Source organism: Lineus longissimus, chromosome 4 (assembly GCF_910592395.1).
Source record: "Lineus longissimus chromosome 4, tnLinLong1.2, whole genome shotgun sequence".
Taxonomy (NCBI): Eukaryota; Metazoa; Nemertea; class Pilidiophora; order Heteronemertea; family Lineidae; genus Lineus; species Lineus longissimus.
The window spans coordinates 2,717,719-2,736,379 of NC_088311.1; the positions used below are offsets into that span (position 1 = coordinate 2,717,719).

Sequence of the window (18,661 nt, forward strand, 5' to 3'; positions counted from 1 at the left end):
TATGATGTGGTTTCAACAGCCATCTGTCCCAAGTCAGTTGAACTATATCACCTCATTGTGCTGCTGGTTGCTATCACTGGTCAGACAACATCACAGGCACATTTTATTTTCAAATGTTCAAGGGGTTATACGTTATCATGCCACAATTGTGACAGGCAAGGTCCACGGCCTGATGACCTCGTCCCTTATGATCTTGTCGCTTCCTCTGTATCATAGGGTAGCCTGTTATAGGTCCGAAATGCACGGGGTAAAAACTGTTAAATTTGACGAAAATCATTGACTTTTGAGTCAAAACACATATTTCTACTAAATTTTAGAGGCATACGCAACCCGTCCGGTTTGGAATAGTACGCTGTATATTTCAGCTAGCCTACGATCGCGTTACATGTATATATTCGTGCACATCGCCTGGTCATATTATCATCAACGGAAAAATGTCTCTATGCCATCCGTCTGGTACCAAAAATTGATTCTTGTGGTTTAAATGTACTGACTGAGCACAATAATGAAGCTGTGTGCTGGCCGAGCGTACTCGTTCATAGCGCAGAGAACAATGTTAACATCGATACTACAGTGAGCGAGTGCAAGAATACCAGAATCCTGGGAGGCAGAATCCATTTGTCATTCAGTCAATGGAAGAGACGGAATGTACCTTAAAGCTGAGTATCTTGGCGACATTGAGAAGAAGAAGAATAGGTAAAGATATGTGAAGACATGCACTTACAATAGAAGCTTATTTGTTCCGTTTGACAGAATGGTCCGGTTTTTGTCAGAACGTGCTGCCACCTTTCAGTGCTTCAATCTCTGATATTGATTTCAAACCCCAGGCAGACATGTGATCATAAAATATCCAAGTGGCGTTTTGAATTATTCATGTGTGTCTGGAGAGTTAGTATTATTGATCTGTCTCAGCTTCTCAAGGAAGTGGAGACACCTTTTAGGAATATCTAGTTACGGTAGAGATTGAGTAGCTGTCGCTCGCTTAGGCTGGCTAGTAATGAGAACGTCTGTTTCAGACTGACTGGTGTAACTGACCTTCTGCTATAATGTGTAAAGATTCGGTGTAATAGTCCGCTTTCTTCCTCTGAAATACATAGCAGACGTGACTGGCTGTAACGAATAACAGCAGATGATTCTGGCTGTAGCGACTGCTGGTGGTCAAGTTTTGACAGGCTATACAGATACATGTCGCAGGCATAGCAGATTTGAATCTACATCCTTGTCTATGTAACTAGTTCAAGCTCGCGACAATTCGTACCACTTCTATTATATTCACTATTGAATACATAACTGTCATAACGTCTGTATATACTACTAAGAATTATTGACACCTCGTGTTCATCAACACAATTTGATATATATGTGCCTTCATCACGATCATAACACTGATAAGGTTAATGTCGCATAACCGCTTGTCAATATTGTCCCAAATATTTGATTTTATGTCTAATTTCACCGGGAAGTACGACAGTTCGAGTAGTCGTGCAGGTAGGGTGATTAGATACCAAAACAAGCGTGCAGACAGTATTACTTCGTGACAGAAAGATAACCTGATCCACAAATACCACCGAATTGCAATACACCCTAAATTCCCGTGGATCGTGGAAAATTCGAGAGAACTTTGATAGAATTAGATGCGAAGTGTGGTAAGTTCCCTTTGGTTGCATTGTATGAGGTGTTGTGTAAACTGAATGAGTTGGCTTTGTTCGTTTATTTGTTGGTTTAAGTAATACGAGTGGCCAGACCAACAAGCAGAATTCATTTAGAACTGATGGATTCGTCTTCGTTTTGACATCCAAAGGGCTGTTGTCAGTGGAGAAGCGGCTCTGTATTTACAAGATTACTTTACCTAAAGTCTTGGTGTAATAATGTAATTTAACATACATACTACCCGCTGTTGTCGTTCATATTAGTTGCTAATCAAAGTTCTTGTAAAGTTACTGTTTCCCTATTCACTTTTCAGCAAGGAACACAGTTGCCATTTCCCACAACCATACACGATTGCTTAACAGAGGACTGCAATATCTGAATGCAAAAGATATTGCAAACACGTGGACTATCGGCTATCGGAATTCTTTGCCGTGCTGTTACTAGGACAATCTGGAGGACTAGTGGTTGTTCATGAGCGCTCTGTATATCAAGTAAAGGGAACTTCGTGACATCGATTTAGGTAACGATGGATCACCTAGACCGACTAAGATTCATGGTAAAGAGGTCTTCTGTACCAGTTGTGACTCCAAATGACACTGCTTCGTGCAACTCAACAGAGAATGAGACATGTGGGGTTACTCCTGCGTCGGACAACGATGATCCATTCCAAGCTACAATCTTATTCATCCATATAATACTGCCACCAATCATCATAGTTGTGGGAATCATTGGTAATGTGCTGTCTTTCCTTATTCTCAGGAAGCCGAAATATGCTGACCAATCGACTTGTTTTTACATGAGAATCTTGGCAATCTCCGACACCACAGAGTTACTGTTTCTGAACTTACAACGTTACATGTGGTGGCTTTTCACACACTTCTTCCTGGAGAATGGGCATTGGTTCTGCAAGGAATACATGTATTTCTTTCACGTGACTCTAACTAATTCGCACTGGATTTTAGTCCTGATGACGATCGATCGCTTTATTGCCGTCGTCTTTCCATTCAGGAGTCTTACGATGTGCACCACAGTCCGCGCGAAGAAGGCCTTGGCGGCACTGGTCATGATCTCACTCACAGTGAACTGTCAGTGGTTTCTGAGTGTCTACAACCCAGATTCTCTGGTCTTAAAGGAGAAGTGCGCACTACCTAACCCAAATCACGAACAAATCTCACAGACTGTGGTCCTCAGTGTCGTGTTTTTTGTTCCTCTGTTGATTGTCATTTGCTTGAATGTTTCAATTGTTGCAACTGTAATATTGCATCGTCGGCATAAAAGGAAGTTAAGTCTCGGCCACGCCGCAAGTGAAACAGGAAGTGATGTCACTTTGCATTCGTTGGGGTCAGGGTTAGCAAAGGAGGGACAGATAACCGCCATGTTGTTGTTAGTTTCCGGTATTTTTATCATTGCCCTGGCTCCATACTCGCTTGACTATTTCATATGGAACCATGACACCACTTTGCAGCGTCTGGTTGAGACGGACCCGGACGTTAAGAAACTTCGTGGGTTTTTATATGAAATCTCCGCCACGCTTATGACTTTGAACCCGGGCATAAACTTTTACATGTACATGTTGAGCTGTCATAAATTTCGGGAGGATCTGAAGTTATTATTCATTGGATTTTCATGTGGCAGTGAAAACAGTACTGGTAGACAATCCCCTATTCAAGGAAGTAAAGGCAACCAGAATTCAGTAACGCCATAAAGAACTAAAGTGAACAGCTTTTTCCTAGGACGGTAGACGGAAGTGATCAGCCAGCATTAAAGTAATTGATCCATATTGGGTTTAAAATGAGTTACTGCATAAAATTGTCGAAAAAACAGTGTGACCATTCTTATAGATGTATATTTAATCAAGACCTATTGTACAACACTTGCAACTTATTCCGTTGAATACGACATGAGTTTTAATTTTGGAAGTGTTGTTTGTTGTTGTTGTTGTTGTTGTTTTCTCAATAGTCAATAGTCCTTTGACATAAACCACACCAAACGGATCAGTAAACAAAGAAATTCTTGATTTCTGCTGGTGTCTAATTTTCACCTCATTCAAGGAACAAACGTTCGAAATAAGATTATAATTGGTAACGATGAATAATGCATCGTATTATACTTTTTCATAACTACGTGGAAAACATCGTTCCTTTCATGTCTTTCCTTGAATATGTATAACTGACTTCAGGTGTCTATATATCTTGCAATGCTCTGAAACGGGCTACTTAATAAAATGAGATGTGTTCTACAAAAGTTGCAGCATGAATAGCATTTCCAATTGGCTACGGTAAACAATGACGAACAGTTTATTTAGCACTAACTGAAGCTCCTGACAGAGCACCTCTTATTTCTTTTCTCTAAACCTTTAAAGCATGCTGGAGGATCCAGTTTTTATAGTTAGTAACTTTGGTATAGAATCCGTATCTACCAGCCTGGGAACATCCCTCTCCCCAGCTGACGAGTCCGAGGAGGTACCACTTGCTTCCCTTGCGGACACTCAGTGGACCTCCACTGTCCCCCTTGCATGAATCGGCACCACGTCGCATGCCTGAACCAGCACAGAACATATTCCCTGTCAGTGGACTGGTGGTTGATTGTCGGCATTCGGTGCGGTTCCGGATAGGAATGGTCACTTGTTGAAGGTTTGTCGGACGGTGGCCGTGCTCTGAAAGCCGTCCCCACCCGGTGATGAGGGCCTGTGTATGTGGTCGGTTCATTGACGCGTTTCCCAGACAAATCGGGCGAATATGGTCGCTAAATTCGACGTGTTCTGCAAGTTTCAGTAAAGCGATATCATTGTCGAAGGTTAGTTTTACAAAGTTGTTCATCTTTATCTCTACCACGCTGACGTTTCTTTCGTACTTCCCGACGTGGAATCGAGATCTTTTTCCAAGGCGAACCATAACTTCTGAAGCTTGAAGATTGTGGCTATATTCTGTTTGCATAGAAGCAATACAGTGGGCGGCAGTGACCACCCATTGGTCGTCTATGAGGACTCCCGCGCAGAAGTCCCGACCCAAGGCTACGCCTCGCTTATCTTTCGGAGGAGTACCGGCGAACCATAACATGGCCTGCCACGGTGATGATCCTTCAGGGGCATCGTTGCCTCCGACGATGAAGCCTGTTCGCTTTGTGCTGCTGTCCAGTGGAATCGGCTGGTTCAGGACTGGCAAACCACACACTAAAAATTGAAGAGAAATACATCAGCTTTGCAGAAATATGGCTGAGTGAACGATTATAGCACTTTAACATAGGAGTGTATTTGTGTGAGTGTATTTTATAAGGATCAAAATAATGCGGAAGACGAATTTTGTTGGGATAAACACGAGCTCCTTGAACGATGAGGCTTTAATTTGCCTTGTTACGGCCTCCGTGAAAGTGGAATAGTTTAGCCCAGTTGCAAAGAGAAAAGTGATGTCAGTATCAAGCCATACACGACCTAAAGTGTTTAAGAGATTGCTTCACAACCGACAGCGCCTGTCAGCTGTTAGATGAAGCTCACATCATCGCGTTTCCTAGCTCTGTTCATTTGAGAGGCGATCCGCCTATTATCCGACTAGAGACAACCGATCGAAAATGATAACCTTTGTAATGTTACCTTCGTCCGAATTGTTGAATACCCGAATGGTCGACCTCTCAGAACAAGCTAGGTTGCCTTTCTCCGCCACACATTCATACTCGCCAGCATCCTTTACAGAGATACTGTGAATGAGGAGCTGACCGTACGTCAGCTGTTTATGCCCTGCATCATCTTTTACTAGTTGGCCTTTATGATACCAGGAGACGCTATCTGCATCCTCTGCCATACAGTTCAGCAGGACTGGGCGTCCAGCCTTAAGTGTCCTGTTGAGAGGTTTCTCTACCATCACTGTAAAATGGAAATAAATTTAGCTCTGGGTGCTGGTTCATTTGCTGTTGATTGCTTCATGATAAAGCATTTAACGCCATTGAGTCTTTAAACCTCGATCGTTTCTCACATTCAAGAGAATGTCCACTGTGGGTACGGCCACATGCAGTTTTGGTCTAAAATGCGTTCGTTTGACCCATGATATTGGTTGTTGTCTCACGTAGACGACCTCCTTGCCCACTGCGCGCGGATGGTTGGGTGGAAGGTTAGGTCCAAATTACACATATCAGTTTTAACTGGGCAACCGTCGTAGCCTGGCTTACACTTATTCATTTGACCATTGGCCACTGGAGGTACACATTTACTTACAGTAATCACAAGCCTGTGCCTTGTCTTCGAGCAATCCCGTTGCTGTTATTACATTTCCACTCCAGTCTGTTGCCTCGCACCTGTAGAAGCCGAAGTGGTGGTCGGCGATTGGGTTTAGCATGAGGACACCTCCAGGGTATAACCAAGCATTCAAGAAGTTGGGATCACCTTGCTTGATTGGATTGCCCTCGAAAAACCTATGGTAAATGTAAAATGATATAATTTGTATTTTCAAATTGAATCTTCAGTGTGAAGATATGCTTTCCATGAAGTCAAATCTCATCCCAAAAAAGTCGTCCTATAAGGCTGTGTTTGTGTGTGGGGTCAAGGTGTGTGGCGTAGTTCACTGACTTGCCATTCAATTGTCTTAGCTCTCTTCGGTTTGATGGCGCACTCAAATACTACACTCTCGTTGATGTCGGCGTATGTATCAGTTGGTTTCTTGATGAACTCCGGGAAGGCAGGTACTTTACAAGTTGGAAGCTTTGTCGCTGAAAGACAATATTCAAACATCACATACATGTAGTCTTTTTTCGTCTTTGACGCTCTGCTGTTCTCAGTGGAGATGGTTAAGGGATCCACTGAGATACCCTATGGCCAAAGTTCTTCTGATATCAACTGACTTGATTCGCAGACAGCCTTTGGCATTAATTTTGACCAGCGACTAGTCACCAGTTTGTGATCAAAAAGAGAAAGATTAAAGTTTTTTTTACAAAACCGGTTCTCGGTTGAGACAACTCACCTTGAGTTTGACACTTCATTCGCTCTCTGATATCCTTGCAAATCCAGTTATCTGCTTTGTTTTTCTCTTCAACCTTGGGCCCTGAGTTGATCTCGACACACAAAAGCCTTGCACGCGAGCAGATCCATGATCCCAACCAAGTACTGAAGGTCGTAGCGATGGCGGAGAAAGTAGTGCCGTCCCTTATTCCCGTCCTGGTTTTTTCCTCAACGTAGCTGACTGAGAAGTTGACTGTCTGACCTCGCAGTTGCGTGTAACCTTCGCCGATAATGTGCATGCTTCCTTTGAATGTGTGGCCTGGAAAGTAGAATTTGACAGTAGATTCTCAGGTTTTCCAAGTGGGCTCACTCTGTTCTACCCAGTGGTGCTCATTCAGAGCGGGCTACGGGCAAACATTTGCTTGCTGATGACAACCCATTAAATGTGCTACTCGCGTTCAACATGTAATGCAAATACGCCATACCATCATCATCATCATCATGTTGGCATCATGGCTAACATTTTGACATTAGCTTTGAATCTGTCGAGAAAGGCATCTTGAAGCTTAGGGTTAATATTCACAAAGTTCTGATGTGTTTATTACCAGGACTGGAGCAGGTCAATTCGTGAATGGCCGTCTACTCTTGAGGGTCACGATGGGGGAAGGAGTTCTGTGTGCTTTAAACGAACAACAAGCTGTAATTCATTCTCAGTCGCCGCCCTCTTTCTTGCCCCCGACCCGCTTGTGCTATTTTTACATGAACACTGATCAAATGGATTCTTGAGAATTCAAAGCATTTTTCTATCAGAGATATTCAATACCTTCAAGCACGCGTACGCCTGTTCCCTTAACCTTGGTGGTAATGTTCAGGCAGAAATTGCTCATCTCCTCTGTGAAGATCATGGAATCGGGTAGAATTTGCAGATCGATGGCTTCAAAATCTGAAATTTAGAATCAAAGAAAACTTTTTAAGGGAATCTAGGCTAGGAGTCTAAATTATGTTACATTAAGTCGCCAATAGGTGTCTCTACTATCTCTACCGGCGCCTAAATCTTCCATTACGACAAAACAGGCAGCTACGGCAACTGATATGGTGATATTCTAATTATTATAGGGCTCCTTGTAATCAAAGGGTTAATCTGCTATAATCACTTTACCAGGATTTCCTGGAGATTCGGAATTCCCAACATTTTCTAAGATTTGCGTGACTCATAACGGGAAATGGTTATCATGTCCAATGTTAGATAACTCTTCCCCCATTTTTTTACTTTTGAAATGGCCCAACCTCACACTAACTACCTATGCTAATGGGAGTAACACTGAAGAAAAAAGGCATCACAAGTATCTATTTTGTGACAACTGCAAGGTAACATATTGACATTCTCCATAGGTATCTTCGTTTGAATGCAGTAAAGTTTGACGTTGCTAGCCTATGTGAATCATTAAGCTTGGCTCTCCTGATGCAATTTCCATTTTCCTCATTGTGATCACTGCCGTGACTTTTTGTTCACCTTATTCTCCCAGTGGTGACAAAAATGGCACTTAATATTGACCACATTCTTAGAGAATTATCATCTCCATAACTGCAACACCCTTGTCCCCGTCGGCTATTTAACGTTGATTATCTTGTCTTGTTTTCCTCACGTAATATTCATGTTGGAAGAGTAGGGCCAAAAGCTGTTTTCAAACATGTTTGACCGAGTAGTCATTGAGGACCAATGGTTGCAAGGCCCACCATACGGTCGTCGGAGAATCGAGCTGTACAAGCTTATTCATGCAGGGCTTTTTATCTGGACAGGATATTCTTGTCGTTTTCTGCTAAAACTGAGGCTCTCATATGATGAATTTAGAATGAAATCAGGGAGAAGGCAGACCTACCTGCTGGTATGATGTCACCAAGGGCAGGTGCAACAAGTAGAATGAACAACGCCAGAAGCCCTTGTTGCCGCATTTTGCTCCAGAATGTTCCCTCTCCCTCTTCAAAAGTCTTTCCGTTCCGTGTTGGAGAATAAGAGATAGCTGAATGCTTTGTCTGGCTTGTTTTCACTTCCTGTTGCGAGGTTATCTTGGCAAGCCGAAATGTCAGAATGACGATGCACGTGTGGTTACTACATTTTGTGCAACTGGGTTGTGTTGACCACTCGAGAATTAAGTGTTAACAAATTTGTTTTTAAGTGTATGACATAGTGGCCTAGATTGAGACTGCAACATGCGTGTCATCGCGTGAAATCAATCCAACCAGGAAATGGTATAAACTTCGACTTTAGTTATTGTCTCTGGAGCAAAATCATATTGATAAAACTCTGAATATTTCTTTATGTACAAAACGTCCCCAAGCACGTAGACCTATACTATAAGCTGTACCCACAATGAATATATTACTTGATCATGACCAGATGATGCAGAATGCGACATTACGTGTGAATAACTTGTCTTCGTCGTTTCCACAAGATCGAGATGACAATGAAACTCGAAACGTGACTTTTCTTCATCAAGGCTTCACAAAAACAAGATGACGATAACATATCTTCTTTGAATTTATTGAATCAAAGGGCCTGCTGGAGGCGGCTACACTAATCATTATACATGTATTTACGATACTATTAAATGGAGTATATTTCATGGAACTTTACCATAACCACCAATAACAATTATAAAGAGGTAAAACTGATTCCTAATTATCTCCCAACTACAGATATTACCACCAGGCCCAATCACACCGCCAGCGTCTTAAAGGTTGAGACCGGCCCCTCGCTTTCAATCTCCTGTCCATTCGGGACCGAGCGGTACTTGACACCAATCTGGAAGTGGTAGTTTGTCAATGGTTCGAGACCAGTCACAGTGTGACTAATCAGTCTTGTTGGTGATGGGAACTGAACTGTCTTCGTCGAGTTAGTTGACTCTTCTGGGTAATACTTTAGCTCAAACTGTTTCACGGACCATTTATTATAGATACTGTCTCGAGGTCTTATATAAGGCCATTGGACGGTGATTGAATTTGATGTAGATTCCGTCTTGGATACAATAGGTAGTCCTGGAAAAATAAAAGGAAGGGAACTAGGTGTAAATCCTTCTACATCTGAGAAATAACAAAACATTGAAGACCAGTGGTAGAATGGATCAACTGTTTACTTCACTGCCGAAACCTCTTTAAACGAAATCTCTGCGAATCGTCATCAGTTCGGTTTTCGTTCCCTCCAGTTGTACGTTTAATGCTAGGAGGCTGTCCAACCTCGGGGTTGTGGTCCTAAATCAGCTCGATGTCTTAAATTGTCGAGAGAAGGAACAAGAAAACAGACTAAAGCTGTGACAGTGTCCATCTTGTTGTGCGACACTGTGGGCTTTGGAAATCATCAAAGTCAGAGATGTTCTATTCGATTTTAAACGACAATCGTACGGGAAGATCAATTTATCGCATGTTGGGGGTACTTTCACTTGGGGTTTTGTTGATGAGCATGCCCCATGAAACCTTACCTTTTCCCCGGGGCAGATTGCATGAAGGCCCTGTGTAATTATCATTACAACCGGAAGGACACACCCCTGTCGATACATCGCATGATACGTTATTGGCACACTGGCATTGGATGTTACAGTTGGGACCATATCGTTTGTTATCACACTCTGAAAGATAAATTTCTCTGACATTTAAGAATCGAGACGTACTCTAATTGGGGTTTACAAATGCGTATCAGAACAACTCTTACGAGACGGGCTATCTGCCCTTTTTTCTAGCCAGTCAAGGTTTTTCTCAATGGTTTCGTGGTACTTATGGTACGTTTCTGCACTCAGCTTTCAAATCCTTTTTAACCTTTTTCAAATATTATGTCTAGTAGGTAATCTCTTGCGTTGCGAATTATATGCGAGAAAAGGCTCAACTTATCTACGTTTAATGTCGATACAAGCGCATTTAAATCGAAATTGATTGAAAAGTTTATAAATTATGATATTGACACGAACATACCTCTGAACTGGAACGCATCGATGACCACTTCACATAAAACCAAGTTGTCTTTCTCCATGAGTTTAATGATCAGATATCTGCCAATAGCCGGGGTGGAACACCTTAACCATGGTAATGGCCCTCGTACGTAGCGGCCATGGGGGAGATGGGAGCAGAGATTACCACTTGACGAATCCGTACTTGGTGTATCTCTCATCCAGATTTTTGATCGGGGTCCTATGTCATCTTTATGGGAAAGAAAGCATGCTATTAACAGATTTAGATATGATAGAATAAACGTGATTAACATCGTTTAAGTGTTCGATTAAATTCGATTTTAGATTTCATGGGCTTTCTCGACCATGGGTCCATTTTGCAACCATTTTCGTTTTTCTGGAAATGCCTTTTTGCCTGCGCTCTTCTAGATGATCTTTGTGATAGCCTGTAAATACTTTGTTTGGCTAGGATTGCAGGAAACGTACCAATGGTGTATGAAGTCATCATACTCAAGCCTAGGAGAACGTGATCTCTTCCTAGATCAACTCTCCACCATGCGTTATCTGATGTATAGGTGTAAGTGCAGTAGAAGAGGGATCGGCTCCTTCCGCCATCAACAGCACGTGACGCTCTGAAGTACCCGACAGTCGAACTTTGTGTGGCATTCTTTCCTCGAGCAGCATTACCTGAAAGACAATGGAATTACCACTCAATGATATCAAAACGGATAAACGATAGCCGTGTATGATTTTTGATTAACATTGAAAGCAAGGTTGTACCCCTTTGAGTTAGTCCTTAGTGATGTTTCCGATTCGGAACAAAATTGCTCACGGGCTAGGCCTAGAGGCATATTTGGTTTCTGGGAATACTTGCGACAGTAAGGGCAAAAAGCATGGAATATAAGGTAAATAACGACAAGAATGAAGAAAACTAATACTTTGCAATACATATAGGGTTAATTCTCCGTGTTCTCAGGAACACTAGTAATAGGGAAGCACGTACCCCTTTGACAGTACCACCCTGACCAGCCGTCGGCACATCCATTCGGACAGGATCCATCTTCATAACAAGGTTGATTGCCGGAACAGTGGCACTCATATGCGCAATGTTTACCAAAGTTGTTTTGTTTCGGACAACCTATTGAAGTAAACATATAAAGGGTAAAGTGGGTGGTGGTGGTGCGGGGGGGGGAGGGGCTGTCATCGTTTTCAGTTTACATGCTCAAGAATTGAGCCACTCTAAATAGGCAAAATTTATCCAAAGTGAAATATTCCCGTCGAAAGAAGTGTTTGTGACATGGTGACCTAGATTGAAACGTCGGCATGCAGCTGGTTGGCACCCGGATCGAGTTTGAGTGATCCAACGAGGAAGTGGGTCTTTACTGTATACATGTACGTAACTTGTCACTGGAGTTGCCAAAACGTATTTATGAAGCCACGGATAATGGACCAAGGGTCTCCTGGCACGTCGGCCAACATATTATGTACGGATACAAGGAATATTTAGCATGATGTTGGTTAGGCATGCTGCAGTAAGACGTAGGCATACAGTTGTCTTCACGAAAGCGAGATGTGGAGATGAAACTCATGATCAAAACGTGAAATGTCTTCATCAAGACGTGTAGTTGTCTTCACAACTACTAGATGGCAATATAACTCGAAACATGAATTGTCTCCATTAAGACGTGTTAGTGGTCTTCACAACAGCTAGATGGCGATGAAACTCGCAACGTAAATTGTCTTCATCAAGCGGCCGGTTTTCAACAAATAGGTGGCGGTGAATTATCAAGACGTTTAGAATTTTTGCAGAAAATTTGCGCTGATAAAATCGAAATGAAATAAATTTTTCGGCTGGGCTTCTCTTCGATTCAAGGGACAGGGAAGTAGCAACGAACCTTTGGTATCATTAGCCAATCGCTATTATGTAACTTATATTTCAAATAGGGGAAGACCATTAGTCTTATAAACGCTCCTTGTGCTCTCCATGAAATTGATTCTTATTGTCCATGTATCACTTACCACCAGGCCAAATCATCGCCAGCGTCTTAAAAGTTGTGACAGGCCCCTCGCTTTCTATCACCTGTCCCGTCTTGGTGGAGCGGTACACAGCACCAATCTGGTAGCTGTAGTTTGTCAATGGTTCCAGACCAGTCACGTTGTGACTGATTAATCCTCTTGGTGATGGGAACGAAACTGTCTTCGTCTGGTTGGTTGATTTTTCTGGGTGATATTTCAGCTCATACCGTGACACGGACCATGTATCATTGCCACTGTCATGGGGTCTGATATTAGGCCATTGGACGGCGACAGAATTGGAAGTAGACTCTGTCTTTGATAGCATCGGTAGTCCTGGTGATTTAGAAACAAACTTAATGGAAGCACTACTGTGTTAAGAATAAAACATTGGTGTAGAATGCATCAATTTGGTACATACTTTACCGGTTGATATGTAAGTGAACTCTATGGATCTCGGCGATCATTCTTAGTATTTCGGTGTGTGTTCCACTCTCCGCTGTATATGTAGCACGGTTTCGCTGGGACGCTGTCTGTCCTCGATCTATGAGCTCTGTGTCGTAATTTACCAAATGACAGACTTGTGATAGTGTTTAGAGATACAGGACTTCGGGAATCTTTAAAAAATGTCAAGAGTCAAACACGTTCTATTCGATTTTTAAAGCGACAACTGTATTGGAAAATTATAATGCTACCTCAGAATTAAAGTACTTTCATTTCGATTTTTGTTGTTGGGCATACCATGAATGAAGCATGTAACCTGAGAGAAACGCTTACCTTTTCCCCGGGGCAAATTGCATGAAGGCCCTGTGTAATTTTCATTGCAGCCGGAAGGACACACCCCTGTCGATACATCGCATGAGATGTTATTGGCACACTGGCATTGGATGTTACAGTTGGGACCATATCGTTTGTTTTCGCATGCTAGAAGATAAACATCTCTGACATTAGGTATGTAGAATCGAAACCTATTCTCATTTGGGTTTATAGATGCGTTCTAGAACCACTCTTACGAGAGAATGCTAAGACAAGGAAATCTGTCATTTTTTTCAGGCAGTAAAGGTTTTCTCTGATATTGGTAATTTCTTGCGTCCAGAGTAAACTACTAATTTTGTAAAGTATCTCACCTGTGCAACACAGTTAGAGTGGTATTAGGTAAGGTGATGCTAAACTGACATATATTCTGGTCATGTGGACGCAAGCAGATTTAAACTAAAATAATTTAAAAGAAGGTATACATCTTTATGAGAACATGAACATACCTCTGAACTGGAATGCATCTGTGATAACTTCACATAAAACCAAGTTGTCCGTTTCCATCCGTTTGATGATCAGATATCTGCCAACGGCCGGGGTGGTACACGTTATTGTTGGGGATGCCCCTGATGATATATAACCAGGAGCGTAATGATAGCAGAGGTTGCCACTTGACGAATCCGTACTTGGTGAATTTCTCATCCAGATTTTAAAGCTTCCTGGGCCTCCTTTAAATTGTGAAAGAAAGTATAATTGTATTAGATAGTGTTTAGAATGCCTTAAAACACAGTATTGATGTTGAATTGAGTACCTTTTGTAGGTTTTTAAGAGGATGCGAGCCACGGATCCATATGTCCTTGAATAATATTTTAAATGGTCAGCAACATTCGGTGATAGTTGTAGTAATGTTTAAACTGTAATCACATTATCTGGCAAAAAGTCTTAACTGGTTTGTGGTTGTACAGTACCCCCAGGTATATGGCACGGCTTAACCCGCCGGCCATGAGGGAATTCCTTTATGGCCCAGTGGTTGGCGCGTTGGCCCCAGAGTGGAAGTCAAGCAACGTTGAGCGCGGTCAACCTTTGGATCGGTGACCGGCGCGTACAATACATCTGGCAGACCTTCCCACGCTCTGGATTTGTAGTTCGGTACTGAGACGCATGAAGTGCTAAGTAGGATCGCGGACGATCCATCTCTGTCCGAAGGGGGGAATGAAGTTAAGCAACGTTGAGCGCGGTCAACCTTTGGATCGGTGACCGGCGCGTATAATACAGTGGTAAAATAGTGTTCCTTTAGATACCAGGGGTATGCACAGTAAGGAAATGAGCGCTTTGCAGCAGCTCCTTTCACCTCCAGGGATTAACTATCAAAATACGCCTTTTGCTTTGAGAGATCGACATTTTTTTAAACGCCTTTGAACGGCCCAATATAGGACTGATAAGGGCGCTATATAAATGTGATACATTGATTGATTGATACATGAAAGATCATGTACTTATTGTACTAGCAAAGTTCATTAAAGTGAAAATTTGGAAATAACGCCGATTTCATGATCGGCTGTACAATTTTGTCCGACTCTGGACGAAAAAACTACACTCGATAAATGTTCCCTGCATGCGATAAGAGAACGGAAGAACGTTCGAAAACTGGTCGGCGAAAACGGTTGTGATGAACCTGATCTGACAGAATGCTATTTTGCGATTGACTCTAAATGCTTTGATTGGCTATGATTACGAAGAACGTACCACAGCTGCTGCAAGTAAATATCCTCAAACCACTGAGAACATAGTCTCTTCCGAGATCAACCATCCACCATGGTTGGTCAGATTGATACGTGTAAGTGCAGTGGGGACGGGCTTGGCTCGTTCTACCATCAACAGCAAGTGACGCTCGGAAATCGGTGATAGTTGAACTTTGTGTGGCATTCTTTCCTTGAGCAGCGTTACCTGATCAGAGACAATGGGTTTATCACCCAATAATATTAAGAAATTAGAATTGAAAAGGATGCCGTCCGTTATTGCTGAACACTGGAAGTTACATAATGGTCACTTAGAATGGGAGACACTTAGAATAGAAAGTATTGCGTATGGTCGGTGATTACATGATTTGTCTTGCACTCAAAATGTCTCTATAATACAAGTAATAAAAAACACTTACCCATTTGACAGTACTCCCCCGACCAGCCGTCGGCACATCCATTCGGACAGGATCCATCTTCATTACAAGGTTGATTGCCGGAACAGTGGCACTCGTATGCGCAGTCTTTACCAAAGTTGTTTCGGTTTGGACAAACTGTTTTATTGATAGATGGAAGCAAAAAGCGATAAGGCGAGCTCGATTATGAATATCTGATGTAAGGCAATGTGGAAAAAATGAAGTCCCGTCATAGTTTTCAGCTTACCTGTTCTAGTTACTGATATATAACAATGGCCACCTTTCCCTACTGTCACCACCGAATTTAACTCATGTCCCCAATGCATCTAAATACTGTGACAATGGATTAGTGTGTTTGTGATAGTGCGGGAAACTGATATGAATGGTCAAAAAGAAAGTTCCTATCCCAACTGAAGCAGATTATCAGGAACAGCAAATGTGAAAATTCGTTTGTTTACGATAAGATTTTACAAAAAGCGACGACGACGCATGTTTTTTGTTGATGATCGAGTGAATTAACTTCAATGATGATGCTTGTTGATAACTGATTTCATGTTGTTTGCCATTCAGAAGAAAAAGCTTCTGGTTCTTAAGTTATCCAACCAACGACATATCGAAAACCTTGCCACACATAAAGCAGTAGATATCATTCCTTTCAGAACAACCGGGTGATGAAAGGTCCCATGGTCCACTCCATGTTGCCAACTACAGAACATTCTATATCTTCGTAAAGATTCGGCGGGATTTGGAAGAAAACGCTTCTTTTTTCAAATAATTCACCATTGGGACTGAAAAATGCTGTCTTGACCATTTTCATACACTGACCGGTAATGACCATGAACAAAACATCTATGTCCTTATTTATAGAGTACGGCTAACAGAGGAATCCTCTCACTGAGGTTCCCAAGCCTATGAAGATTGGTATGCCTTTGAGGGCCACTATGGGTAAAAGTGGTATTCTTCTCCTCAAGACAAACAACATTAGATGCGGACCATAACTCAACTCTGCTTTCAATCTGTTTACCCTTACCGTTGCATGACGCTGCAATCACCATCCCTAGGAGCACGACAGTGACAAAAAGTCCCATCTTGCCAACCATGAAATATTTGGCCGTCTTCGTATGATCGGTTCAACTGCGTATCCAACAGAAATTGTCCTATCTGCTGGAGAACTTCAAAACAGAGTGAGCCCTTTGACATACGTTTGACATTTAAAAATGATGAGATAAAAACTGTTAATTTTGAACATACATGTGCTTTGTCGGATAGCTGCTGTTCTAGTAACTAGGTCACCCTGGTATGATTATGTGTACTCTATTCGCGGACATATAAGGCCAGTTTCGCATTCATGAATTCCAGCTTTGTTCTACCGTGTGGGGGTCTTTGGTTTGGAAAGATAGATAACTTACCCGTGTTTTCATGCCAGTTATGAGGTCGTGGAACAACACCGGAATTTATTCATGCAAAACTGACCTTATAAATCTGAGGATAGATGATATAAGATATGAATATATAGCAATCTAGATTTTATCGCGACAACAAAATGTCAAGACTGTCGCCTGAACTCGTGTACATAGGTATTTGACCTAATTATGTTACAATCATTAAAAGCATTTATTTGTCTTTATTCATTTAACCCATTGGCTAAATACGAATTTGTTCCACTTCCACTTCGAATATCATTATAAATCACTTAAATATCATCTGATCAACTGGTCCGGCACAAAACCCTTGGCAACTCGGAGTGACCGATGACACATCATTATCGTCAGACTCCACCTTTAAAGCTGTAAAACTAAATTGCCATCTATTGATCCTGCAGTGTCACCGCTTCGCATTGCCGCGCTAATTTCCCGTATCCGATCTGCAAGGTGGCGATAAGCGCCCTGGCTGTCAAGCGATTGGAGGAACGCGACCGCCGACACTCGCCACTCGGGCAACTCAAGATGCAGATCTCCAGTCAATTGGACTCTCCTCGTTATCTTTCGAACACAGGAGAGAAGCCGGGATCGAACTGTTACCTCCTTTCGGAGGTTATTGCCTTGCAATCGGAATATATAATGTAAGGAAATCTAGCGTAACCCGTAATACTAATACATTTCTTACTTTGCATTGATGGAACTTGTTCACACCAGAAACCTACATTCAACTATGTGACTCTAAGCCACTATATCACGCATCTGACTGTTACTCCTGAGAAATCCTGCTGTCCAACAGGAATAGGGTGGGACTCAACCAAAAATTCTCCTTTCGTGTGGAGTTGCGACGTTCTGGGACAGTTACTACTGTTACCAATGGTATACTTGTTGTATTACAGGACTAAAATGTCTGTTTTCATTCCGTGCTGTAGGGGTAGCACGTGCACAAATACTAATGAAGCCGAGATATACCTTATTGAGTGTGGACGGTTACCTTGTTCGAGTGGAATTGACCACCCTAAATAAAAGCGACGGTCAATGGCTTCGTCTTTCCTACATATAAGATATTGTCCACAATGTTTATTACTGGCCACGACTATAATTTCTTTTACACTGGACTAGAGAGCAACATTTTTTTTCCTTTTAGCAGCAATGTACTTATTATGATAAAAGTTGTAGCATCATTGGCTGTACGACAGTGGGAGAATTAACTGATTCTCAAAACAAATCAGCATCCGAAGCCAGAAAGCGCCCACGTTTTGTCGGGTGGCGTGTGGCCATGAAAGGTATATCAGCTGAACTATCTTGTCTTTTTTTGATAGATGACCAGATAAGAAAAAACAGGAGTATTCGAATGTTTCTGAAATGAAAACGAACGGCTGGACACCCATGCTGTGACAAGTGGTCATGGGGTTCGATTGTCTAAGACAACTGATATTACTCCTACATGAAACAAGGGCAGCCTTTACATCTGTAATTAACTGGTAGATTTTGATATTGTACCGATATTGAAATACTATCTCTCTTTGACGACATTGCTGGACACGATAATTAGGCGTTTATAAATCATCGGCGAGACATGGTTGGGAGGGATGAGACATTATACCGCCGCCAAACAGGTTTATGTTTCAATTAAAGACATCTAAACTGTCGCAGTCAACATCGTGCAGCCTATTCCTGGGACGTGCTTCATGAATAAACTTGCAATATTTCTCACTATTCGTGAGAAACCCGTGCCAAGGAACAAACCCTGGCGCCGCCCGCAGCCCACACAAGCCATGGTCAACGTCCTACCTACTATTAC

At 42.2% G+C, this 18,661-nt stretch overlaps 3 protein-coding genes across 3 annotated transcripts; 1 reads left to right on the forward strand and 2 right to left on the reverse strand.

Annotated features, from left to right (window-relative positions):
• Positions 1-1,466: 1,466 nt before the first annotated feature.
• Positions 1,467-3,397, forward strand: LOC135486056 (G-protein coupled receptor 183-A-like). Its single transcript, XM_064768539.1, has 2 exons — positions 1,467-1,646; positions 1,964-3,397. Exon 2 carries the CDS (start codon positions 2,177-2,179, stop codon positions 3,353-3,355), a length of 1,179 nt encoding a protein of 392 aa, XP_064624609.1. The 5' UTR covers positions 1,467-1,646; positions 1,964-2,176; the 3' UTR covers positions 3,356-3,397.
• Positions 3,398-3,476: 79 nt separating this feature from the next.
• On the reverse strand, positions 3,477-8,680 carry LOC135486055 (uncharacterized). Its single transcript, XM_064768538.1, has 7 exons — positions 8,458-8,680; positions 7,401-7,520; positions 6,600-6,896; positions 6,213-6,348; positions 5,858-6,054; positions 5,240-5,509; positions 3,477-4,822 (listed from the first exon to the last, which is right to left on the reverse strand). Exons 1-7 carry the CDS (start codon positions 8,528-8,530, stop codon positions 3,999-4,001), a joined length of 1,917 nt encoding a protein of 638 aa, XP_064624608.1. The 5' UTR covers positions 8,531-8,680; the 3' UTR covers positions 3,477-3,998.
• A 418-nt stretch (positions 8,681-9,098) lies between these two features.
• Positions 9,099-16,865, reverse strand: LOC135486235 (uncharacterized). The gene is made up of 12 exons (XM_064768895.1): positions 16,849-16,865; positions 16,470-16,611; positions 15,443-15,577; positions 15,031-15,231; positions 13,791-14,012; positions 13,306-13,452; positions 12,535-12,864; positions 11,519-11,653; positions 11,002-11,202; positions 10,541-10,765; positions 10,054-10,200; positions 9,099-9,613 (listed from the first exon to the last, which is right to left on the reverse strand). The coding sequence occupies exons 2-12, from the start codon at positions 16,537-16,539 to the stop codon at positions 9,294-9,296; spliced, it is 2,133 nt and encodes a 710-aa protein (XP_064624965.1). The 5' UTR covers positions 16,540-16,611; positions 16,849-16,865; the 3' UTR covers positions 9,099-9,293.
• Between the last annotated feature and the right edge of the window lie 1,796 nt (positions 16,866-18,661).